The following is a 26,934-nucleotide window of genomic DNA, read 5'->3' on the forward strand; positions in this document are numbered from 1 at the left end:
GTGTAAACAAGGTGTCAATTTGTTGTAAACCAAAATCAGAAAAGAAAATTCACCGCATACAAACAAATATTCAAACGCAAAATTACAAATGTGCATAAATGGAAAGAAAATCCTCCTTTGAGTCACGCAACAAACGACAACCGCAATCCGATGTGGAGAGCAAGAGAAAGCGGCACAAGGGCGGCAGCAATAAGCAAAAACTCGATGGAGATATTCGAATGGAAACCATCATTTATAAATTGGATAGTCGAAATAAAATTGTTTTACCAAGAGCCGATGAAACAAATACAGACAATGAATTTCTGCAATATGTTAAAACTCGTATCGAAGAAAAAAGTTTGCCGGCCGATAACGGCAATGGAAGGAGAAACAGTAAGGATAAAACGAAGAAGCACGAACACACGCGAAAACCAAGGCGATATAGTTATGACAGTGGTACAAGCATTGACGAGCATACATCGAAACATGCACGGAATAGCACCAGCAACGGGCATAGGGGTTCAAGAAGTGGACGATACAAGCATGCCGACGACTACGATGACAGTGAAGAAAGAATGTCGCATAATTATTATAAACGTCCCTCGAATGGTTACGATAGAAAAGTAGGCTCTTGCGGCTGCACACGCCGCAACAATAGTGTTGCCGATCATGACGAAGAAAGAATGTCGTATAGTTATGATAGACGTCCCTCGAACGGTTACGATAGGAATGCAGACTTTTGCAGCTGCACACGCGGCAAAAACAATGTTGCCGCACCGAAGGAAATGGCGTACGCGCGCGAACAAAGCGTGACGCCTGTGAACGGACAACATTTTTGCGAGCTGAGTGAAGAGCAAATGCTGCAGTGTTTCCAACTGGTGTTCAAAAAATTATGCACACTACAAAATGCTAATGGCACGAAACTCGAAATTGATGTTGCTACGCCAAGTCCTACCGAAAGTCCAGAAGCAACGTCGACAACTCGACCCCAGCAATACACGCCCCCACCGCAAACACTGCCGCATCCGCAGCCACCACCACTACCACCACCAGAGAAACTGCATGGTAACGGCATGGTACAAAAACCTTACTTCTATCCAAGTAATCCCAAACGTGATTTTACAGAGCCAGTTGAAACCCGCGTTTTAGGCAAGCAATTTGATGTCAACAACGGCCAGTTCGCTAATGTAACTGACAATCAGAATCAATTAGAAAACGCTCCAAGGCAATCGTTTGGTAGTGCCGAACCGATCACTGAAGTTCCAGAACAAAATCAACAACACGCTCATCAATTAGCTCCTCCAATGGAGCAGCATTACGAACAACAACAGCAATCACATCAATACGGACAAGAGCCTTCTAAGCCATTGGAAGCTGTTGAGAAGCATAGTAGTCTTACATTTATGGAGAGGTATCCCACAGAATTCGATCCAGAGAATATGCATTTCACACACCCGGTAAGGAGTTCGACTCAGTCTGGTGTCGCCGGCCGGGAGAGCTTAGGGGGTAATTATGTACAGAGCGCAGGCAGTCAGGCGGTTAACGGGGCGAACACAAACTATCCCATCTATCCGTATGGTTATAAAAATGGTCTACAAAAATTATCAGCCACCAGTGTTAGAATCATACCGAATGTCACGGTTGTAGATTGTAATGAAAATTTTTGTTCAATCCCATTATGCTCACCGAATAACAATGAAAGCTATGAGTATATTCTGATGCGAGTCAAAAAGAACAGAGCGTTGCAGTGCAATTGTAAGAGGTGAACGTGTCCCCACGATATCCGAAAAGAACCGAAAACTAAACTGTTCTATTCGTACTATTCTATACTATTCAAAACCCCAAGTAAAGCAAGTAGTACTAAATCCAAAGTTGTTACTTTTGAGTGGAAATAAATATACATATTTCTTAAATATTTTTTCGATGGCAATCGCTCTAAACGATTCAAAGAAGTTGGGCATGAAAAATATTTGAAAATATAATAAATGAAAATTTCAATTTTTCAAACGTAAAATTATAAATGTGAACAATGTCTCGTCGGCTCTTGACGGTTGAGGAAAACGGCCGTATACCTCAGGTCGCTTGCGTTGAAGGCGAAATAACACGTCAAAAAGGCGGCGGAAGGAGACATTATGAAGGCGATAATTATGTGTGGCAATATAGCAACTGTCGCGGTAAAAATAAGCACTTCGCGACAGATGAACGCGATTATTCTACTTACCCTAGCTCGAGGTACGCAAATAACAGTGATAGTACTGATGGGGAGACGGAGAGTGACTCCGAAATTACTGTTACGACAAGCAGCAGTAAAGGTAGGCAGAGAAAACGAAAGAATTGCCGTAGGATCCGAACACACTATGATTCGGTCTACAAAGCCGATGACGAATGCGACTACAAGAGGAGAAGAAATGGGGTAGACACCAAAAATTGTATGCGTATTACAAGGGAGCATCCACCAGCGGCTATTAACGCTCAAGGACCACGACCAACAGCAGACGGACCAAGTGGGAATTATTTGGAACAGACTGCTAACCATCCAGGAATTCAAAATACTCCTCCAAATGCCGCAACTATAAATGAAAACCCTTGCGCCACGAAGGCGATGTTGAGATTTATGGATAAATTATTTCGTACACTGGGTGATGTGACGGATGGAACGACAACAAATAGTATTGCCCCGACACGGGAGGCCTATGCGCCAAAGGTGCCAGCAATAATAGAAAATACGAGTATCACAAATGAAGACGAGCCCAAAGTTAGGGATATACCACCGAACACGCCCCATTATGAACAAAATTATGCTCACTTTGGGATGCAATTGCCGCAGCAAATAGTCTATCAAACGCATATAACGCATGTACCCACTCAAAACACGCGTTATCCCAGTTTTAACAAGAATTGCATTTGCTCACAAAATACGGAGGCTGAAAAGACATCTGGTAAATGTATGCAACAAGGAGAATATCGTCAGATACCACAATTGGCGCCAACAGCAACGCAGCCACAGGCACTCGCACCAACAGTTGCAACTTCACCGACTCCGCAGTTGCCCGCACAAGCACAGGAAAAAGTGCAAAATGCCCAATTTACAACGCAACGCTATTCATTTCCGCAATATCCATGCGTGGCTTACTCACAACCTACTCCAATGCCGCTACGTTCAGGCATGCCGCAAGAGTATATGCCTGGAGCAAGCAGACAACCCGTAGCATGCACCCCACCACCAACAGGCGCAGCAATACATGCCTCGATACGAACTCTGCCGAAAGGCATATATAAATCCCATGTCGAGGAATATGTGCTCTCGCGCACACCACAAGGGCCGACGTTACAAAAGACAATGCCTACTGTAGAATCTCTGGAACAGTCGAATATGCGTGCTGAAACACCAACGCAGTTTAGTCAACAATTTACTGTAACACAACAACCTATACAGCCAATTTCAGTCGAAGGAAGAAAGCAAAATACCGAATTCAGTTTGCTCAGGAACTCACGTGAGCAAACCCACCAGACCAGGCAGCCAGCAAGTGCGTCAAACCAATATGTAACGGTCAATGATGGAATCAATATTAGCGGAACTGCCAAAAACATCAATGAGCTTCGATATTTAGAGACACAACAGACATCCAAACAGTATCTGACATCAAACGGCCAAATAGCAGACGCCACCCCAAGTCGAACCCAAAAAGCAGAAAATGTTTATAGCCTTGGCAACGAGTCCCTTCAACAAACAAATCTTCCAAACCAAAAATTAGATTTATCCACAGATGCCATAAACAATCCTACCATGGATACCTATTATAAAGGTTTGAGGCAATTTGCAGGAGTAGAAAATTCTGTAGAAGAAACTGAGAATTACAACGTTTTCAATAGCGATGGGTTGAAGGAGAGCAATGGAAAAAGCAGCGATCTCATAGACGTTGAAATTAAAGCGAACGAAAGTCGAACAATTGAACACGAAGAAGTGAAGCATAGCAATAGCCAAAATCTGGTAGACGAAGCAAATCACGGAAATCAAAAAGGCGGAAGTAGAAAGTCAGAGAAAGCGAGTCGCAAGAGCAAGAAAGGCGGGCCAATGAGAACTAACCGCGAAGGAAAAAGTGGGGAAGTTGCAGCTAACAAAAAATCTAAACCAAATAGAGAAAGCAAATATAGCAACAAAAAAGAGAATACACCCGAAATGAATGAGGAATTCAGTACAGATAAAGAAATGCAGAGACAAACTTCAAGTGGTAGCTGTAACAGCGATTATTTACGTGAGTGCCTACGCAAAAAACGCGATAAAAATAAAAACAAAAGAAAAAAACGTCACTGCGATTCTTTTAGCGACAGCGATTGTGATGAAACCTCTAACGGTTACTCGGAATACAGTAGTTACAACGAAAGAGACATGCGTCGCAAGCGCCACGGAAAATATGAGCACACGGATAGCGGGAGTGACGATGATATGCAATATAGTCTAAGTCGAACCTCATGCAAAGAACTTAAAAAGTGTTGCAGTCGCATTGTGGCGATTTGCCGAATGGCTAGAGACACAGCTGGCACACAGACGGAACAATGTGAGGACAGCACGTCACTGCAGTTACAGAGATCAAATAAACTGGTTGATGGTTTACCAAAAAGCTTAGCAGATGGCTTGGCAGCGACGAATCCAAGAGTCGTGAAACAAATTATGCAGCTCAATCGGGATAGAAGAAAGTGTAGAGTTTGCGCCTGTGATCTGATGGACGAAACTGGCACGCCTGTAGTGAATGACGACGTGTATTTACTAAAATTTGACAACAATGAGCCCAAGTTACCCTCACGAATGTGCATGGAACGTAAGTCACGCTGCAAATGCAATTGCGGCAGCAAGTTATCGGATACAGAATCGGAAATCATAAGAGAGATAATAAGGAAAAAGCGTTTGCAAGAGAAATCAAAACGTATAAATGCGCTAAGGCAGAACAAGTATGACTCATGTGATTATCATTCGGCTTGCGACTTCGTGGATGAAGAAGATGAAGGAGAGTTTATCGCGAACTTGCTAAGAAAGCACCGCAGGAACCGAGATCGTGAAAGAGACAGAACACAAGCACAAAATATGTATGAAAACTGTGTATGCGATTGCGCTTCGAAAGCTAAGGAGCTCGCCACAGAGATTATGCATGAGATGGTTAAAAGTCACATACAAAAAATTGTAACAGACGAATTGCAGAATAGAACACATTCATATGAAAATCGGAAAGGAGTTTGCACTTGTAACTTTGCTGAAAGACCAACAGTCAGACCTAAAACAGAAGGAATCAAACAACCAGCCGGTGTATGCAGTTGTGATGCAGGCAAAAGTTCAACATCGACACCTAAATGCAGGAGAACAGGACCACAAACATTTGAATGTACTTGTGAACCAGACGATATCCCAACAGTCGGGTCTGAAACAGAGAGAGTCCAACCACAAGCTGGTGTATGTACTTGTGATTATGACGAAAACCCAACAGTCAGGTCCAAAGTTGAAAGAATGCAGCCACAACCTGGTGTATGTACCTGCGACTCTAATGAAAACCCAACAGTCAGGCTTAAAGGTGAGAGAATGAAGCCACAATCTGGTGTATGTTCTTGCGATTTAGACGAAGTTGCAGGCAAAAGCTCAACATGGACACCTAAATGCAGGAAAACAGGACCACAAACATTTGAATGTACTTGTGAACCGGACGAAATCCCAACAGTCAGGCCAAAAACAGGGAGAGTTCATCCACAAGCCGGTGTATGTAGTTGCGATTCTGACGAAGCCCGAACAGTCAGGCATAAAAGTGGGAGGTCTAAAGCACAGATGTTTGAATGCACTTGCGAAACAGACGACAGTTCAGCATCAGCACCTAAAAGCGAGAGGGTTGCTCCACGAACTAGTGTATGCACTTGCGAATCAGACGAAATCCCAATATCGGTACCTAAAAGTGAGAGAACGAAGCTAAGAAATTTTGAATGCATTTGCGATCCAATCGAAAGCAGAACAGTGACACAAACATTCACAAGAACCATAGAACTGCAAAGTGGAGGCCCCACCAATAACGAAATATCTAGCCCGAAGCGTTACAGCAACGGCAGCCCAGAGCCGACAAAAAATAAAAGAAAATCGACTAAAAAACAAAGCAGAAATAGCAAGAGCAGTAAATCAGCTGAAGATAACGAAAACGAATATATTACATTAATGCAAAATAGTATGGCAACGGAACGTAAAGGTGATAAGAGCTGGAAGGATGCAGTAAGTAAAAGCGAGCAAGGGAGCAGAAGAAATTCGGTGGAAGCGCAACAGGGGAGTTACAGCGATAAAAATACTGCAGATCCACAAATTAACAACAGCACCAGCTCTGAAGAGCGTTTAAGTATACGCATACGCAAGGACAAAACAAACCAGAAGGAAACCACTAAAAAAAATGAGGAGTATGTGCCCGCCAGCTACTATGAAGATAGGATAGAGGCACGGAGAAAAATTACGGTTAAGTCATATCAAGCAGGACCACCCAAGCTAGCAAGGGATGAGCTCAAAAGGTGTAGGGATGATTGCGCTTGTAAAGAGAGAGCCACACAACCTAAAGCTTTTAAAACAACTAAAGAAACTTGCAGAGCAGATGGATGCTGTAAGCAAGCAATTGAACCCGCCTTTAACGACATAGAGGAGTATGCTCTAAGTAACGCCAGAAATATGGCGCGAACAATGGTGCCTAAATCTAATAATAGCTATGAAGCTAACTCCCTCAAGGCCGCCAGTGGCCACGGATCAATAAAAAAGATGAACGCAAACACAAAAGCAAGTAAGAAAGAACATGCGAGTGGTACTGTAACAGGCTATCCGCAGTCTAATAAAAATGCCGAACGCAATACGCAAGCCAATTTTCTTAGAGAAGCACAAGGATCTGATTCTGATATGCTATTGGAACAAAGAGCGGCAATTTGCGCCGAACTGACCATGAACGAGCTGCTGCCACAGCACTCGCTGCGAACACTGCTGACCAAACTCTCCAGCCCGGATGGCAAACTCTACGCCGCAGATGAATTCATTGCGCAGCCCGAAGAAATCTTGCGTTTAGCTAAAATTAATCAAAGTAAAATGTTAACGATGCCAAGCAGCGGTAAGTGTAAACTCGGTCCTACCACAGTAATGGCACAATCTTTGCATATGACGGGTAAACAATCGAAGTCTGAAATAGAACCTGCAGTGAAACCGTCACAACTAGTTAGTGGAAACGGACAATTGAAGTCGCCAAATAGCACACCATCTTTGTCCGAGAGTTGTGGTCTCAGTGCGGTTGAAAGCGCGCTTCAACAACAACAACACGACAAACCGCATGTCACAAATCGACTACACGAATTAAACAATAAATTTGCTAGGAAATCCCGTATACCTTTACCCGTGAACAGTAGCACTTACCGAGCTGAGAAACAGAAGAAATCAATATCGAAGAGCTCGAGCGCGGAGAAGCGCGCAAATCAACGGCCGCTTATAGAGCAAAAAAGCGATTCGAATCATCAGATCACACGACTCTGGCCTGAGCAAGCCGCCATAGCAGCACAACGCTTAAAACAGGAGAAGACAGCCAACGACTCTAACGAACTGGGAGCCAAACAACTTAAAAAGTCGCAATCCAACATAGAGCTAAGTTGCGTTTTGAATTACAGCCCGACACGTCCGCGTTTGGAAAGCGGCAGACAAGAGGAATTACCGAAACTTTCAAGTCAAGAGTCGCAGATGTCGGCGGTATCACAGCGGAAGGCGGAAAATACTAAGGAAAGTTTCGGCAGCTCAAACCCCGAGAATATGCAGTTAAAAATGTTGAATATCCTTTCAGCGGCAAATCAAAGTGCTGCAAGCTCGAGCGGACTCTCCAGTGAGTCCTGCAAAACGGACGGCTTGCAGACACAAAACGAGCAGCGCTGCGCACGTTGTAGAGCTTTTTACAAGAAAACAGGCGCACATCGAAATATCAAAGAACTACAAGCGGACGCAAACGGGCGACTAAATTATGAGCCACAACCACGTTTGAGTCCGGCGTTTATACCAGCGACGATCCACGCCACACCTAAGCACTGTCGCGCAGAACGCTTCAGCATAACGGATGATGAGCAGACCGATTCGGACATAGAATGTATTACAGTGGAGTATGGTGGCAGCGAGGGTGACAGCTACACCCAATACCAGGACGAATTGCTACGAAAGCAGCAATTATGGCGCAAGGGCACGGTTAGGCAGGCGCTTGAAGTTGAGGAGAAAGCTGAGCGCGCTAAAAATCTGCAGCGTACCACGCTAACCGGCGAATGTTTAGAACGCGCCATACACTATCCGACGCGCGTGTGGAACGAGGAACGCAAGCAGCTGAATTTACAGCGTAATGGCGCTGGCATCTTTTGGCCGCTATAACCAGTATTATTTCAGTTTTTACTCGAGAAAAATCTTGCCGGGGGTTAGTAATGCTTAGAATTTGCCATTTTCTACATATGCTGGAGGGTTGTTATTGTTATGTGCGAAATGTGCAACAAGACAGATTTTGTCAAACCGTGACAAATCGAGATTAAGACGCTTCAACGGTAAGCTTTTACAGATCCACATAACAGTAAGAACTACAAGCTTATGAAACAGTTCACATATTTGTAATTATGCGTTTGAAAATACACAATAAAAATTGATAGTCGTATGAGCTTTTCTCTCCCATCCAACTGACTCACAACACAGTATGAGGGACCAGTCTCAGCCAAGCGAAACGCCCAAGAAATGCTTCAGAGATCATATGACTAACCCAGAAATCTACTCTAACTCCATCGATGCATGTGAAATCCTCGAAGTGACATCTATTGTCGACTAAAAATATTCATCCACAATGTCGGAAACAATCTATTACAACTAGATCACTAGACAAAGAAAATCAGCTTAGATAAGCAAACGATCGGCGTCCCTAACGAAGATCAGCGGTCTCTCACGTATTCCAATAAAACCACGCAGATGTTGCAAGACCTAACGAAACGTGCCCCAGTTTTTCTAAAAATGGCGTTCAGTAACTCCCTGTGTAAACTTCTATAACGACAAACGATCTCTGGCTGCACTTACAATTTTTTTTTAGAGCCGACATTTGATGCTCTTCTTCACTTTAACAAGAAGTTTTCCATAAAATATATTCGTCGAAATTTACCATAAAAAACTTTGTAAAAGCATTAAAAACCGCGCAATTTCAATTGTAAGTTTTTGCTAAAACTGCGCCACAAACAGAGCTGAGGTATCTGCGCGTCATGAAAAGTTACCAAAGCTCTAACTGTCGTATAGAATTTTCGTTAATTTCTTCCATTTGTTTTTTGGCTACAGAAAAGAAGCATTGAAAGTCACATTGTGGGCCTTAACTTTCTGAAGATGGAGTATTTGCCAATTTTCAGCGGCGGTTTACCCAAGCGAGCTAATAGCAGGAAACTGACCGCCAATTCTACGGTACAGAATAGGGGAATGTGTTGGCGCAATAAAAATAAGCTGCAAAGGACCTTGTCCGTCGTCGAAATGGAGTATTACCGTAACGCCAATAGCGCTATCTATTTGCCGCGCAATTTAAGCTCCGTGGATATGTTCAAACAAGAACCCAGCACGAAGATCTTACCGGATTTCATGTTACCGAATACAAGTCCAACGAAGAAAAAACCCCAACGCCGCCGAAAGCGAAGATTTTTCGTCTAAGAAATATCTATTTGAAAGGCAGGGGAAAGTCGTCCGCATAGAAAGCGGTCAATTTGGAAATAAAATTTGTAAAATATTTTTGTACACTTTTTGAAAATAGCACAAAATTTGCATGACCGGCTGGCACAACCGCTTTCGAAAACATGCGCAGTTGAGACAACTGTGTTCTAGCCAAAAAATAAATAAATTGAAGAAATTTGAAATTAATTCCTTTTATTTTCGATTGATGTGCAGGGCTCCGCAGTCAAAGGTAAGACAGAGTATTCAAAAAAAACTTCTCGGGGTCATCTACAGTTGGTAGCGTAGAGAGCTAGATTCGCCACAGAACTCCTCCGCCCATATGAGAGAGAAAGGAGGATCAAATGAAACTCTTACAAAAAAGGTTGAAGTCTCTCAGAGCTACATATATGGTTGCTCCTACTCAATATAGAACTAACTACGGGCCTACTATTGTCGTCGAGTATAAGTTTTACAGCCACCGGGTTGATCAGGGATCATAAAGAATATTTTTCAACGGACCTACAATAGTGGCCAAGAGTAGGTTTGAAAACCACAGGGTTGAGCAATGATTCGAGAGGAATCACATCGAAGATATACTATTGGTTATAAATGAAAAGAACACACGAGCTCTTTTTAAGAGGATCTCCTATAATCATATATGTATTTCAGAATCTGAATTCCTTTCTGTCCTTGGGGAATCTTTTGTACTTTGTTACTGTACGAAATAAAATTGTGTAGTGCAGGTCTTGTAAAAGAATTTTAAGAACATCTGTAATTTTTCTTTCGACTCAGTCGCTTTCGTCGCTCAAAAGCTGTTTTCTTCTATTTTCCGGCAGACAATTTACAAAATTAGACAACAATAAAAAATATAAATAAAAAAATGCCAAAATTTCCAATTTACGAGCCCATACTATTTGATAAAGGTGAAATTTGTCCGCACAATAAAATCGCAAAGACCATTCAGCGAGTATATCACCGCGACCCGCCCATTAGACTCAAAGATGTGTGTCAAATGCGTAAACTCGGCGACCAAAGGTTTCATCATGAAAGTGAGTGCAACAACAGCAATTATTTGTGGCATGTGACGCTCAACACCGGCAATAATCCCTATGTTAGCGCCAAACCGAAGCATGAGACGAATATCAATAGGGCTGGCGCCTGGAACTTTCATAATGTGGTATTCGAGAAGATGCGCAATGGATTCCGTCGTTGTCGCGCTCAAACGTCGGTGCAAAAGCCATATGATACCAGAGCTGTGGAATGGATAATGAAACCACGTGAACTGTCGTTCAACTCTTCACAGGAGGGTTATATGTGGACGCACCCTGGTAGGAAAAAACGTCCACGCTCCTCACAGTCCACACCGCCAGTGTCAACTAATTGTAAAAAGCGTAGCCTGTATATTGGGTCAAGGGGACGCCGAGACAAGTACTCGCTTTCCGCACATTTCGAAGAAGCGCTCGCCAAGAGCAAAAAGAATTTGGAGAACGAGAAACGACGCACCGTTAGCGAGCGCGTGGAAGGTGGCGCAGAACAACTCAATACGCAAGTATTGCGCAAATCAGTAATCGTTAAGAAGAAGCTTGCCGATACTTTGAAGAAAGGAGTAAATATGCAACAGTCAGTTCTGGAAATGAAGGTAGCGCTGAAGAAGAGGAAGCAAACTTTAAAAGCCACAAATTTCACAGGCAATGCGCAGATAGCTGGCAGAGCTCTACAGCATCAATCACTAAAAGAAGTGTCACTGGCACCAATTTCACCATCGGTGCGTAAAACGCCAAAGTTGGAGCTTTCAACAGCCACTTCCCAGGCCGACCGCTTACGAAAGACTAATTTCCGAGATTTCACGCAAAAACTAAGTGACATATCCATTTGGTGCCCGCGCAGGAGCAGCTTCAAATGTTTCCAAAGTTTAAAACAAAGTTCAGAGTTTGGTAAAGCGGTTTGCGCAGAAAAAGGAGACACGAGCATAGCTATACTGCGACGCCTCACGCAAGCCTTTAAGACCACAACAAAAACTAAGCCCATTAGCAAAATAGCTGAGCGGCTTAGTATGCTGAGTCTGCCTAAGGCGCTGCATAAAGAGTCCAAAAGAAGTGTTGAGCGAATAAGCAAAGTGACGCGTGTTGGCGTTGGTAAGAAGAAATCATTTCGTCACTACCGAACTTTTCGTCGTCGTATCAAGCACAGCAGGCATATAAAGGATAAGGCCACAAAGCCGCAGCAGCGCGAGGACAAAGCAGTGCAGTGTATAAATACCAAGACCAGTAGCAGTACGCTGGGTTCGAGTAGCGGCTCGAGTGTATTGCTGTCCGAGTCCAACAAAGAATTAAGCACTTGGCTGGGAGGTCACGAATCGAAATTGAGGCTTGCAAACGAGAGCAGATTAGTACAAAAATCGGATATGATCACGCCAAAAGAAACCGATAAATCGGATTCAAATAATCCATGCAGTGACTACACCATATCCTTTCACACGCCCATCACGCTGCGTCAGCTAATACAGCGAAACAAGCGGGTAAAACGTTCGAAAGACTCACAGAAATCGAAACATGTCGAGCCAAATGCCTGTCGGTTGTCAGACCTTAAGCCATTAGCGGGAAGTTCAATGGGAACGTGGCAGCTTAAATAGGATTGAATAGGCCGTCGCTTGAAGGACCAAATTGCATATCTGCATACATACAAGTATGTGACCTGTATATAGAATTTTGTATATCTTACTTCAAGTTTATTTATAAAATTTTTTTGTGAACGATATTGAAGTTCATAATATAAGAGTTGTACTGGTTGTGAGGTTTTTTTGTGAAATCTGGAGCGGACATTGTGACCGCTGCCTACAATCGGTGTATTTAACGACAAGTTGCTCGTTTCTAGAGAGGCTTCAGGTATCTTTACTAATTTGGAGCTCAGAAGAGATAAACTCTATTTATTTGATACCCGCAAGGCAGGAACTTTTCGGGAATCGCTTGTCGATAGAGTAAACGGATGACAGCAATAACATTTTGATTATTTATGAAAGTGACATCTCGAATAAAGTTGTAAACTGACGTACTTCTCATCTTTTCCGTTCATTGCGGTTATATGCGGTCTAATTTATTCGTCATTTAGTAAACTTTACAAATATATTTCACCTAAAGACTTAAATTCAAATTAAGCACCTGGTATTTGTCAAACACTCTGTAGCGTTTAATTTTCGTGCCCCTTTTCGCAAATATGCAAATCGATTCAGAGAGCACTTGTCACTCGTTTTAAGTAGCAAAAAATGGTAAATGCCATATCCTAAGCCTTTGAACTTTGAAGCAAATGCAACGCAAGCAAAAACACATTATTAAAAGTGTAAAAATAGATAAAATTGCAAATAAGTAATCGCACAAAAATCTAAAAATATGGCTAATTGACTAAATTTAAGAATATAAATGCTAATTATAGCTTCGCGATGCGTGGAATTTGACCAAAAACTGACAACTCGGCAGAATTATACCGCTAAAACTACAACAACTAGTAATGTATGTAGTACATAATATATTAATATGAAAAACATTGTTCGCCGCTTTCGGACCACTATAGCATATAGCTGCCACATAAACTGAACGAATAATAATGAATCGGAATCAACAGCGCCTGTTGTATGGAAACATTTCTATTTGTTTTTTTGAGGTTAGAATTCTGCTTCAGATCACGGCCATGGTGTCAAAGAGAAAGATGCTCAATGCTTTTTAGTTTTGTTTTTTTAACTCAGTTTCGGTTCGAAAGCCTTTCACTTTCATTATACATACATAGCTTTAACGAATAATAATGAATTAAATTTAATGTGCTTGGCTTAAAAAGTATCAACAGCGCCTGTTGCCCTCTTTAATCCGAAAACTGTTCACTTGCTCCGAAAATTATATATTATTGATCACTACAGAGACACTTTTCACTACACAATTCCCAACAAAATGCAAACATACTATACAATTAATTTTTATATTTTTTAACGTTTCAAATAAAGTGGCGATAATAGCGTTTTTTTTTTAAAAAAGCTCTTAAAAAATCACCCGCCAGGTAAACAAAACAAAATGCAAACATCAATTAATTTTTATATTTTTTGTGGCGATAATAGCGTGCTTGCCAGGTAAACAAACACTCAATTAATAGACTAACAACCGCAACAGCTGACAAAGTACAAAACGTATGTGTGTGTAAGTGGGTATGTATCTTATCTTTATATTTTTAATGAACATTTGGTTATGACACGATTGATATAAATATTTAACATTTTCGATAGCACGCAATTAAACGCATTGAACAATTGACAATTTTATTTCGACATACATACTTACACATACATACATATGTACATATGTACTATATATGTAGGTAAGTATGTATGTATTCGTTTGAATCAAGCTGTTAAGCTTTGATGTCACAAAATTGGGTGCAAGCTTATTGCGGTTAAAATAAATAAATATTAAAATACAGTGTTGGCTAAAATAATGGAAACCGCGAACTGATTTGACTCATGAAATTTCAATGAACATGTATAATTGAAAAAATAATTTACACTAAAACCTTTGCGAAACTGCAAAATACAATATTGGCTAAAATAATGGTAAAACAAGAACTGCATGAGTCAAATAGCGACATCAAAATTAACAGAGATAAAAAATATACAAAATTTAAAACAAAATAATTCATTATATATACATATGTATATATGTATATTTTCTTAATAAAATTTATACGAAATGAGAACTAAACTTTTTGAACCCAGAATAATTCTAAAAATAGCAAAATTTTGGCGTTTAGTCTACATAGTAAATATGTATGTATGTACATACTCATGTCTTTTACTGAAGCAGCACTTAAACACGAGCATACCAAGCGCTAAATAAATATCCACGTGATTCATAACTAATTACAACACACGTGTACTCACTTATTAGTAATCTCCAGCACATCCGACATCATAAGGCGATATTTTTTGCGAAACTGCAAACCGCGTTTCGTCTTCAACAGGTACTTATTGCAGAAATCTGTCAGCGACACAAAGTATATGAAACCCAGCGAGGTGAGGAAGAGGCCACGCTGCAGCGAAATGCGATCTGTAATATTGGGTATCTGCAGCAGGCTGCCGCAGGCCAAACTCATCGAGCCAATGGAACAGGCCAAGGACATGTAGCAGCCGCTGCCACGCAGGCGCTGTTGTAGGACGTTGCTAGCGCCCATAATTTGTGCTGGCTTAGTAATTGTGCTCGTTGCGGCGACTTGTGTGTGCGTCGCCAGAAAACAGTTTATTTATTTGTGTTATTGTTCTTGTGTATTTTTAGTAGTGTGCGCGTCCTTTGTACGTAGCTGTAATGATATATAAGAAATTTGTAATATAAGATAGCTAAAGAATAATGATAACGGTGCATTTTATAATAAGAAATGATATCAAATGATAAGATTAGAAAATGTGCCTCATGCAATAAAAAATTTTACAGTCATTTGTTGATATTTGGAAAATATATGCATTCTATATATTTTTTATATCCTATACAGAGTATAAGCTTGCCACGAAGTTTGTAACAACTAGAATGAAATGACGGTGAACTAGTGCCTCGCTCTTTATTTGTGAAGGGTATCAAGTAGTTAACGTGCTTTCTTGTTTATCACTCTTATCAGCAAATCACGTTTTTTTAAACACTACTTTAAGAATAAGGCAAGAATAGGCAAGGCCATAAAGTATAATATAAGTATGTACATCATAAACTTGGCATGGCGATTATCGGATTTCGCTTTGCCGTTCTCTCATTGAATTTCGGAGCAATTTGAGCTATAGTCTACTCTAACACAGCTACAGCATCTTTGAGCGAGCGGAAAATGACACTCAAAATAAAAGTAAACACACAATGTGATAAGGCAACTGATAATGGTTACGCAAAGTGTAGACAATGGCGAGTAAATTGTTTTAAAGTGCATGTTTTTTTCTTTTTTAAAGACACAATAATAGAATGTTATTAACACTGGGTTAAAGGTGAAAAGTAGAGAGCGAAAATCAATGTATATTTACATACATATACATACATATATGCAAATATGTGTATAGTAATATCGACGTGGAATTGGAGCAAAATATGACATCATATTAACATTTCCATGGCTTTCAGAGTTATACATACTTATGTACATACATACATAGAAATTTAATTAGTTGTATAATAATTTTCAAATAAATAATGTGCTTCTTCATATATTAAAAACATTATAATATTAGCACATATTATACATTTTATATACTACCGCCCTTGACTCAGTTACGCCATATCATCATCCCTTCCGACATACACTCTTTGAACCATAAAACCCCACACTTAGGCGCCACGCGCACACAACAAGCGCCCACATGCACTTGTATTTGGCAAAAGATATCTTCAAAATGACGAAAGCAAATGAAATGTGCAGCTAAATGACGCCGTAGAGGCGATTTCGCAGACATGTTGACACCAAGCGCCACCGCACAGCCACACGTACTTAGTATATTATTACTAAAAGTGTGTAATATAAGGAAAATTAGAGGCAACTCAGACAGACATACGCAATATAAGGTGCATTCGACGATAATGACGGAATATTTAATATGGGAATGTGGAAAAGACTACCATATAAAAAAATAACAAAAAAAAATAAAACATAGAACACTAAGAGAATTTCATATATAATTTAAAAGTTTTTACTGTTTCGATTTTCAAGCAACAAAAATATATTAACAACTGATTCTTGAGTGCCCTTCCTTCACAGTTTCTGAGCATAAATTACGGTGAGCTTACAGAACAGTAGAATTGATCACATCCCATAGTCATGATGAAATGACGATGACTGCTCATTCTAAACCAGTATAACATAGACAGGTATTTTTAGCAAGTGTGTTGTAAATGTACAAACATATGTACGTACATATGTATAGCAGCAACCTATCTAGCGACAATGATGTAAGAATCGCTTTATTGCTTAAATTGATTCCAATCGCTGTTTCAGCTGCAAACTGACAGTGGTTTGTAAACTTGTGTGACACTGCTCCACAAAGTAGCCAGAATCATTTACAATTGACGATTGTAATTATTACCCCCTCCATTCGACATTTTGTTCTTATTCTACGTGGGTTTGCGAAACGGCTTAAATTAATGCGCACACAAGCCAGAACCCACTTTCGCAAACGTGTATGTACATATGTATTTTAATATTTTTAAGCGACAATACACTTGGACTTTGCAAGTTAGGAAGATATGCCAACCATGATAACTACATGTAGTCACATGAAGCGAGCAATAGATTACAGATTTCTACAAAACAGCACCGTGTCTCTACATAAAACAGTTTGAAATAAATGATGGCATTATGCATTAAAACTGCTGCCATGACCAGAAGACACTTCCACACTCGTTTTAAAATTGTTTCCAGACACAAATAACACATAAATCTTAATACGCGTGGGTGTATTAAAACCAAAATTAGTTTCATTTCCTTAGAACATGTTTTCATGACAAGTTATGCAAGAGCACTGTATTGAAATTGGAGCGTCACATGTACCAGGTGGTGTGGCAAGTAGTAAAAATGGGTGCTGCTCCATGAGGATAAAATGTGTAATATAAATTGTACCTAATGACACTGGTTAGCGTAGAAAGTCAACGTTGTAATTCAGTCAGCGTAAAATGGCAATCAGATGTCATAAGAATTATAGCTTAGACACAGCCGCCACTTATCAAAAATGTGTCACCAAAGTGTTTGCGGTTTTTCTATGCACTGGTCAAATGGAATTTTGCCATTACAACACCACAATGTATTTCATTTTCGATTATGACTACTTCAGTACAATGCAGTTTACACTAGTACAATTTAATGAGTTATGCCGGCGCCTTACAATTCCTCTGCCCGCTCACTATAAATAACGTCAAGCATTGTATTATACTCCACTGCATCATCGTATACAAATACAATTTTCCAAATGTTCGCAATAGCATATGTACATACTTACATATGTATGTATTTCAATTTGTTTTTTGTTGCTCTAATTTCATTTTCAATACTTTACTATATGTAAAGTTATTAAAAAAAGAAGTAAGTAGGCTATATTTCCCAATATCAGCTACTCCATACGACACTCTACGGTACAGCAAAAAATTACAATCACCTTTCTCGTAGTTGGCTGTTCGTCTTGCTTCACTAACTTTTGCAGAAGGTGGGAAATTTAGTTATTGCTCAGTTAATATTTATCACAAATCAAAAGTACTTTTTCTTATAAAACTCCAGCACTTAATAAATTAAACAGCTGTACGCGATTTAAAACCCAATTGCACTGATTAAAATAAGTAATCAGCAGGCGAGCAAGTCGCGCCGTTGAGTGTTGCCATCTTTGACAATTATTGCCCCAAATAGTTTATACGCAATAAATATAATAACTTTTAGTTACGAAATTTGAAAGCAGATAATTTGAACAATTTTTCTTTGAAGACAATATTTTCCGTATTTATTTAAGGGCAAATTATGAACTATAAAATGTGAACATAATCTAGTTCACAAACATTTGTTGGCTCACCAAAAAAGTAACATGCAACACTGTTTCCCTATCAGCTGATTGGATTTTCAACAACGACGGTATTACCATAGCCAATTGTTGTTAATTTTATTTGCCAGTGTTCATGGCATATAGATTTTGATTTCGCTTTAAAAAAAAATCAATTTTACAGTTATTTTCGAGATATTCAATGTATTTTTGCAATAATATCTCCAAAATTTGAATTTTAGAAGTTTTTTTAAAGTAACTATAATTCAATAATTATAATTATAATGCTGAAAGGAAATACCATATTTTACATTTTTATTTTACCTTTCTAATATTTTCGTCAGTTTTATTTCTGTTTTAACTTAAAATAACAATAGCATACAATATCACAATTAATAAATAATCGATTAATCTAGTTTACAAATTTTCTTATCTATAACGAACAACTCGCACACTTACACGCAATTAATTTTCTATTTTCGCATTAAAGTTTCAACTGTAGGTTAACGAAATTTTAGAAATAATTAGTGTGTGTAACGTCCTTTATTTGTATGCCGATATAAATTTGTATATGCGTAGCACCATCCAATAATTATGCCAATTTAATTTTATACTATAACGGCATTAGTTCCGCCAACGATTCCGTAATAGTGCTATCACGAAAGCGGCCGATACGAAGTGCATACGAAATCACATGTGCCACATAGCTTTGTTCGTGTACACCGTGGAACAAGTAGGCCATGGCGCCTGAAATGAAATTTAAAAAAAAACGATATTAAAGTTTGACCAAATTTTCGTAATTCTCGGCTTAGGCGCACCTTTAGCATGTATTGTGACGTCGGAGCCACCATGCAAATTTTCATCGGTATTTATAGCCGCCTGTTGTGTATATTCCCAAGCGGTAGTGTCCTGAGTGGTAGGATCAACGCGATTACCATTAGCATCGGCTTGGAAACCTTTATAACTGGTGCCATAAGTGAGTGTTGTATATGGTGTGCCTTCCGTCTTGGAGGTTGAAGCAACGCCGAGTATGTCAGCTCCCCTTTCTGGATGACCGTTTATAGTTAAGCTGTGCGAATGATCAGCGGTTACGATGATCAAAGTTTCGTCCAACTGGTCACTGCAATTAGAAATTTAAAAGATTTAGAAAATTCTTTAATTTTTTATGCCGTCCTGTTGGAACCGCATGTTTCAACTCACCTCATCTCTTGCACCGCTGCATCGACTGCCTCATTCAGCGCCAGCGCCTCAGAGAGCGCACGTCTAGCTGTACCGCGATGATGTGCTTGATCAATCATGCCACCCTCCACTACTAGCAGAAATCCCTTGTCTTTACTCTTCAACACCTCCAACGCTTTCACAGTCATGTTGCGCAACGATGGCATACCCGCGTCGCTGCGATCGCGCTCGTGGTCATACTTCAAGTGCCCATTTGCGAAAATGCCCAAAACATAGTCCACGGAGTCACCGTTTAATGCATTCAGTTCGCCATTGTTTTGCACAACTGCGTAGCGTTCACCAGCCTGTTGTTTGTAGGTCTTCCAGTCGGTCACTAAATCGCGTCCGTCCTTTGATATGCAGCCCCAAGTGTCGATCGGATCGGCTGGGTTGTCCGTCACGCCGGAAACTAACATTTGACGTCCACCGCCCATAATCACATTTATTTTTCGACCCGTTTCATCCTCCACCAACTGCCTGGCTATGTCCTTGCAACCCTCTTGTTGCGCCTCCGCTGACATCTTAGCCTCACACTCCCAACGGCGATCGGATGTATGCGCGTACAAAGCGGCTGGCGTTGCGTGTGTTACGCGAGTCGTCGTCACAAAACCCGTATTCATGCCATCCAGCTGAGCCCACTTTAGTATTGTCTGCACATGATGCGAAGTATCCAGCGAAGCGCTGCAGTTTTTAAGCAAGACGCTCGAATCAACACCACCCGTTTCATAATTGACCTTAACACCACCAAAAAGCGCCGTGGCAGTAGAAAACGAATCAGGCACCTGCTTGTCGGCGCAATATGTCTGTAAGACGCAAAAAATGTAAAAAAAAGTTATTTGAGGTAATAAAAAGCTCCCACCTTTAGCAAACCCATGTGCGGAAAGCGCTCCCAACTAAGTAAACCCTCCTCTTTGAAACCATAAATACGTGTCGCTGTCACAGTATTCGGACCCATGCCGTCGCCCACGAAGAGTATAACATTCTTCGCGCGGCGCCGATTGATTTCACGACTCAGCGCATTCTTTAGCTCCTCAATGCCCTTCTCATACCACACTTTTTGCTCCGGCGGCAACTGCACATTCCAGAAGGGTATGTCTTCGCCAGCATAGACCTCACTGGCCATTTCATAGTGTACCAAAAAACCTATGCACATGATGGTAAAAAGTACACTAGAAAAGGTAACGGCAACGATGAAAATTTTCGACTTGAACACGTTGGATTTGGGCGGAATGGGCTCCTCGAGCGAGTTCGTGAAAGCATGACTCGAGTCTAAACTATCCATCTGCACCTCAATGCCGTCCTGAGAGTGTGGCAGTTTATTCACATCCATAGTGACGGCAGTCATTCTGCGGGGAATTTTTAAGTCTGTAAAGCGAAAAAGTAAAAAAAGGCGGAAAATAGAATCACAACCTTGCAATATGAAGCACTCTTGTTTTCTGTTCTATCATCTAAAGCGCTATTACAGAAAGTTCCCGACTTGTAGAAGACTAACGCTATCTAAATCAAACGTAACTACATCTTCAAGTATTTCGACATGATGAAGCTATAAATTCCTTATCGGTGTATACCTCTATAAATATGTATTTAATTATTTATCATATATCAACATTCGAGTCGGCTAATCTTTATGACCCACCGAACTGTATGCAAAATGACACGCAAAGATAATTTATTTATAAGAATTTAGTGGGTTTATAAAAACAGGGTAAAAAATTGATAAGCACAGCTCTTCTGTTTTTCAAAAAAAATCGCGTTAGAACTGCGTTCTCTCAACGATAATGCCGGTTTCTGCAAGTCTCTTATCAGATTTTAAAAATTCGAAAGTGCTGTGGTTAACTTTCCCCTTTTACGAAGGGATTGTAATTCTTAAGCTAGTTAAAAAAACATTTAATAAAAGACCATAGTTTTGGATTCTCGCTTGATCTAACGATACTCCAAAACTCTTCAGATAAACATTGAGCAGAACTATTGAATAAGCAGTCGTTTGATATGCGCAATCGCGATTGATATGCGATGATCTCTAGTAACCTGAGTCTAATATGGACTTGCTTCTTGTTTATCAAAAATACTATTAACAAAAAACATCAATTACAAACAGAATTTTAAAGAGGTCTATGTGTTTTACTAAATAACAGATAACTGTCTAAACAAACATGGCGTCCACTCTTGAGTGCGCTTTCGCTGCATAAGCGCAAATATGTCCCCCGGAAAGCAGTGCTTTCGATTTCAAGTAGCGCCAATTAACAATCTTGCACGCGTCTATAATTGGAGATATGTAAGTATTAAATTATGAAACATATTCTATAAATTAATAACTTTTTGGCCAAACAATAACGGAACTGACGAATACAGTATATAATAAATCACATTTTGCCATATTCATTTAATCTTAAGTTTTCCTTATGTTTGCATGGCTTTTTTATGAGAATTAAAAATTCAAATTAAAGAACACAAACGCAACAATAGTAACAGAAACAGAAATGATAACAGAATCCTATAAATTTTCTGTTTCTTAAAAATATTTACATGTGGAAGCGGTCGTAAAACAGTTACTTATTACTTATTTTATACGTAAAAACAACACCAAATTAAAATTAAATTATTTAATATTTTGTTTCTGTTGCTAATGTGGTGTATATATTTTGTTGTTGCATATCATTATTAAAACGATATTTTTATATCGATTTACGAAGAATACACTTTATAGAATGATTTTCTCGCTAATCATTTACCAACGTTAGTACGAACAGTTGAAAAATTATACAAATCGTTAATTGTTCCCTTTTAAAAACATGGACAATGATAAATTTGTATGTAGAACGTAATAAATAAATAGCTAATAACAAGAAAAACAAGTACTCTTTCTAAGAAGTATTAGTGCTTTTGATGAAATGTGATTTTGCAAATTAGTTACTGATTTATAGCACTAGTTATATGCACATACATATGTATAAGCATGTAAATACATATGAGCACCAGTCGGCAAGAAGTACTATGAAAGACGAGGCATTCATGATATAAAAAATAAGAAATCTGCTTTAGTTTTATTAGTGTCGAGCAAAATTATATTATAATGGCAGCGTAGATGTTTCTTTTTTAAATATATTTAGATTAGACCTAATCCTCTTATTTATTGCTCTATTAAAAATTGTTAAAAAAAACTAAATGCTTGACCGTCATATTTTAAAATTAAGTGCTTTTTTTAGTTTATGTGCATATTTGTTTATATTTTTTTTTTTTAATATTAAAAATTATTATTTTTATGGTTGCGAAATGCAAGCATGTATTTATACATAATCAAGCGTTGAAAATCTTTTTACCGAATACACGACACATCATTGTGCTTAATCTTTTTAATCGCCTTTGCAATTAAAGCAATAATAAAGCTTAGCTTTAAAAATCGAGGGTACAACATTGTACGTACAGCGGAAATATGTTTACCTATAATTGTAGAAATAATAGATTGCGGTTGTTAAACATTTGCCAAAGTGTGAACGCCATATTACTTTGTTATTATAAATTCAATTGAAGTCAAATCATCACCACTTCAATCAATATATTTTATTTAATAAAAACCCAGCTAATTAGCAGCCCTACTTCCCCACAACCCTAATAAATTCGTCACTTAAAAGCCCTACAATAAATTTCATCACAACGCGATAAATAGAAAATTACCGAAAATGTCTGATGGAATCTCATTTGACGCTGCGTCAAAAGCGGCTATATTTTACTCAATAAAGCAATCCATAAGCCCAGTAGATTTGATATGCATACAAACCAGCTGGCCAAGCAAAGGATATGTGAAAAAAGCGCTTGTAAGCAGGCTGCATGTGAGCCAGATGCATGGACGCAATAAGTTGACAGAAGTACAAAAATATTTACAAGTCATCATTAGTAAGCTTGCCGAGCTTTGTTTGTGTAATGGCTAAAAGTTATATGTTTATGTGTGAACTTCGGTATGGTCTATAAAAGCTATTTTAAAGCAAAAACGTTGAAAACGTGTTATAACAATAGTTGCGTATGGAATAATGATGCGTAAAAGAACAAGCGCTTGGTTTATAAATAGCCGAACTGGACGCTTCTTTGGACGTATGCGAAAATATAGCATTTGTATGCAAATATTTATATGCATACATATAGATTTCATTCATCTGGTTTCTAACATGCGTTAAAAATTGTTTGTATGTAAGTTTGTATGTAACTTTGCTAACATACTTATCTATATTTATAACTTAGAAACGCGTGCAAAGTTTTTTATGACCACTCAATAGATTGCAAAACATAATAAAATTGTTGATGAAAAGCGAAGGCAGAATATCGAAACAACAAAATTTCAATTGAAATGCTTGATTAGTGTGGAAACTCACGAGTAGATGTTTATTTACAAAAAAAACTACACGTACCACATGTGCAGGTACATAGGTCTGCACCTGCTGGTAAAGAAAATAAATCAATTGCGGGGAATGGGGAACAAATAAGTTAGAAGTATTTATAGATTCCAAGTAATCAGAGGCAGCGCAACAGCATATCGGAAATTTTGTGGAAAAATATGAGTATATATTTTTAGATCGCTTAGAACTAGGAAGTCAGATGAGTAAAAAAAATAAAACGTAACTATAACACCCTTCACAGAGGCAATTTTTATAACATAAAAGGGTATAAAAATATGTGTCTTGGTATGGCAGCTATATGCTATAGTTGTCCGACGTCGGTAATTCCAACAAATGAGCAGCTTCTTTGCGAAAAAAGGAACCGTGACAAATTTCTGAACGATATCGTTAACTACATAATTTTGTACTTGCAACTCAAAGTGCGTTTCTTCGCGGAGTGTCACTTATGATGGAAATAATGTATAATTTTTAACTTTTGGGGGAACTCTCCGCAGAATAGTCACTTATTGTTTTGTTATGGTCGAAACTAATGTTCAAGCCAATGTTTCTTTCCTCCTCAACCAGCTATTAATGCGTTTCGCGATAGTTCTCGGTCCGTTTGGAAGACTTAGCGTACGAATTTACATAATTTGGAAGCAATCGTCTCAACCGCTTTTAGAACCCAATAAGGATGACTTAGTGGATAAGGCCTGAGTCAGCTAATGGACTACAGAACATATATTTCATCATTTTGCTTAACGTTCTATAAATAAAATAGGTACTCTCGGTACAGAGTAAGCTATAAAAATTAAGGTTGAAGTAGTGTATAACTTTTTTTTTAGAAGTTATAGAAGAACTATTTTCAAAATAACGCTGGCCCTTCGTTCAGCAAAAGCTTGTTATGTACAAGAGCATTCGAAGAGCGCAAAAAAGATAATTTTTCACGAAAAGCACACGCTAATACAGAAAAAAGCAAAATTGCATAAAATAAATAATGAGATGCACTTACGTTTAATGACTTCCGATTTCTCGTTGGTCGAGCGTTTCTTCAAGCAGATTTGTATGCGCTTGTGACGTGCTGCCTCCACCGGTGCTGAATTTTATTGATCTTATGCTGCCGCAGCCACCGCCTGCCACCAGCCCGCTTACGCTTGAGCTCGGAACACGTTTTTCGTTGCTCAGCTAATGCTCGCTGCTTACTTTATTTATTGTTACGCTTAAGTTCTCTCGCTGCTGCTACGCACAACGCGAAATATTTATTTTTTGCACAGAAGTTTGTTATTTTCTTTTAGTTTTCACAGATTCTTGTTCGCTCAACACTTTGTTTGCATATTAACAATTAATAAATACATTTTTTCCTTTTCTTTTTCATGCCCACACTACGACACGACTCACGAAGCAAGCAATTTATTCCCGCATGTGTGTTCGTATGTTGAATACATTTCAATTTCCGTGCATTAAATATTCATGTCTTCGGCAAAGCAGCGAAGGCAATGAGCCACTAACAAACTGTCGCAACGCCACGCACCAACTGAGCAGCTCGAATTCGCAACATCTCATATAAACGGTTAACCGATTGTAATTAAAACAAAACACAAGAACATTGACAACACAACTAAAAGCAACAACAACCTTTACAGGTATGCTCGCTCTTCACATTTTTACGCTCACCTTGTATTGTGTGCTCTATACGCTCCATTTCATCGTGTCTCGTGCTTAGCGTCACCGTATTCGTGCGCAAATGAAAGCTTTCTCTCGAACGAATAACGGAGGATACACTTTTTACCAGGCAGCTTGTGTAGAATTGCTGCAATTTGTTGCCTACCCCAAGGCGCTGATTTTACTTTAGTGGCTATAACTTAAAATGTTTTGAGAATTTTACGTTCTAATTTTCCTACGAAGAAATTTTAGAAGGCAAGTGATATTTTTCACATAAAATAAGGCAGTTCTCTCTCAACTCAACAAAGATCTGAGCGTGATTTTTCCATTTCCCAAAACGAAAGGAGTTTCCGCCTCGCTGTAAGTGCACGAAATGAACCGTTTCGACAGGGTGTAATCAGTATCATATGAGTTTTAAGAGTTGTCTTCAAGATATAAACAAAGCAGTTAGTCTCATGCGTGCCAAGAAGCACGTAAGCATGTAAATGTCAAGTTAGCAAAGTGTTTCAGTCTGTTACAAGACCAAGACGTAGTTTTGAACGATTCAAGAAGCAATTCCAGCTTTCCGCATGTATAGATCAATCAGACAGGGAGGTATGTGCGTTCCAATTACAGTCAAGTCTAAGTAACCGAAAATGACCCGGCTTTTTAACCGGCCAAGGACTTTGAATTCGACATCATTCCCCCTAGACTACTTCAGGAATATTTTCTGCCGCTACAACAACACTTGGTATAGTGTCTTTCTTAGTACCACTGGAGCAAGACTCGGTTTAATAAAAAAGACCCTGTAGTTTGGATGCTAGCAGAAACAGAGTCGTTCATTTTTATACGGCCAAGGACTGCCAGTTCGGCAGCTTTCGCTCAAATTCTTCTTTACACGCGTAGAAACCGCTTACTGGTTATAGCCGAGTTAACAACACCGCGCCAATCATTTCTTCTTTCGCAAGGTTGCGCCAATTGGAGATTCCAAGCGAAGCTAGGTCCTTCTCCACCTGGTCCCTCCAACGGAATGGAGGTATTCCTCTTCCTCTGCTTTCCCCGGCGGGTACTGTGTCGAATACTTTCAGAGCTGGAGTCTTTTCGTCCACGCGGACAACATGACCTAGCCAGCTTAGTCGCTGTCTTTTAATTCGCTGAACTATGTCAATGCCGTCGTATATCTCATACAGCTCATCGTTCCATCGAATGCGATATTCGCCGTGGCCAACGCGCTAAGGCCCATAAATCTTCCGCAGAACCTTTCTCTCGAGAACTCGTAACCTCGAGCTGCAGAACTAAACAGAGATACCATCTCTCGCTCAAATTAATTTAGAGATGTTTTTTGCCGCTACAACAACAACAAGTCCACCATACTCACCCAAAACGGCACAATTGTATAGGTCAGAAACCTAGAAGTAATTTGCTTTGGTTACTGTTGTGACGAAAAAATAGTAGAACCATTTCCTTGTTATTTTTAGTTCTTAAACTTTTGTAATTCGGTTAATATTGGC

The 26,934-nt window shown here is 39.4% G+C and overlaps 3 protein-coding genes across 5 annotated transcripts in view; 1 reads left to right on the forward strand and 2 right to left on the reverse strand.

Moving 5' to 3' along the window:
- LOC126759697 (ceramide synthase) overlaps window positions 1–18,005 on the reverse strand; it is a 39,527-nt gene extending 21,522 nt beyond the window's left edge. The window contains exons 1-2 of one of the 3 annotated variants that reach the window (XM_050474714.1): window positions 17,826–18,005; window positions 14,592–15,007 (exon numbers count right to left, since the gene is read on the reverse strand). In XM_050474714.1, coding sequence (XP_050330671.1) covers window positions 14,592–14,881 — 290 coding nt within the window. In that variant the 5' untranslated portion in view covers window positions 14,882–15,007; window positions 17,826–18,005. Of the gene's footprint in view, window positions 1–14,591; window positions 15,008–17,293; window positions 17,399–17,669; window positions 17,792–17,825 lie in introns of those variants that run through there. The other 2 variants (XM_050474716.1, XM_050474717.1) reach the window with 2 other exon arrangements.
- Window positions 78–1,817, forward strand: LOC126759695 (uncharacterized). Its single transcript, XM_050474712.1, has 2 exons — window positions 78–1,044; window positions 1,105–1,817. Exons 1-2 carry the CDS (start codon window positions 99–101, stop codon window positions 1,743–1,745), a joined length of 1,587 nt encoding a protein of 528 aa, XP_050330669.1. The 5' UTR covers window positions 78–98; the 3' UTR covers window positions 1,746–1,817.
- Window positions 18,006–18,502: 497 nt separating the features above from the next.
- LOC126759692 (alkaline phosphatase) lies at window positions 18,503–25,717 on the reverse strand. The gene is made up of 5 exons (XM_050474710.1): window positions 24,795–25,717; window positions 20,275–20,780; window positions 19,398–20,218; window positions 19,016–19,317; window positions 18,503–18,944 (listed from the first exon to the last, which is right to left on the reverse strand). Exons 2-5 carry the CDS (start codon window positions 20,758–20,760, stop codon window positions 18,811–18,813), a joined length of 1,743 nt encoding a protein of 580 aa, XP_050330667.1. The 5' UTR covers window positions 20,761–20,780; window positions 24,795–25,717; the 3' UTR covers window positions 18,503–18,810.
- Between the last annotated feature and the right edge of the window lie 1,217 nt (window positions 25,718–26,934).

This window comes from Bactrocera neohumeralis, chromosome 5, assembly GCF_024586455.1.
Source record: "Bactrocera neohumeralis isolate Rockhampton chromosome 5, APGP_CSIRO_Bneo_wtdbg2-racon-allhic-juicebox.fasta_v2, whole genome shotgun sequence".
Classification (NCBI taxonomy): domain Eukaryota; kingdom Metazoa; phylum Arthropoda; class Insecta; order Diptera; family Tephritidae; genus Bactrocera; species Bactrocera neohumeralis.

Excerpts from the sequence above, each read along its gene's own strand:
- LOC126759695 (XM_050474712.1), top strand. The coding sequence starts at position 99 with ATGGAAAGAAAATCCTCCTTTGAGTCACGCAACAAACGACAACCGCAA. Across the intron at positions 1,045-1,104 it reads ACCACCAGAGAAACTGCATG|AGCCAGTTGAAACCCGCGTT; the intron begins GTAACGGCATGG and ends GTGATTTTACAG.
- LOC126759692 (XM_050474710.1), bottom strand. The coding sequence starts at position 20,760 with ATGACTGCCGTCACTATGGATGTGAATAAACTGCCACACTCTCAGGAC. Across the intron at positions 19,318-19,397 it reads GCAGCGGTGCAAGAGATGAG|TGACCAGTTGGACGAAACTT; the intron begins GTGAGTTGAAAC and ends TTCTAATTGCAG. Across the intron at positions 18,945-19,015 it reads CGTCACAATACATGCTAAAG|GCGCCATGGCCTACTTGTTC; the intron begins GTGCGCCTAAGC and ends ATTTCATTTCAG.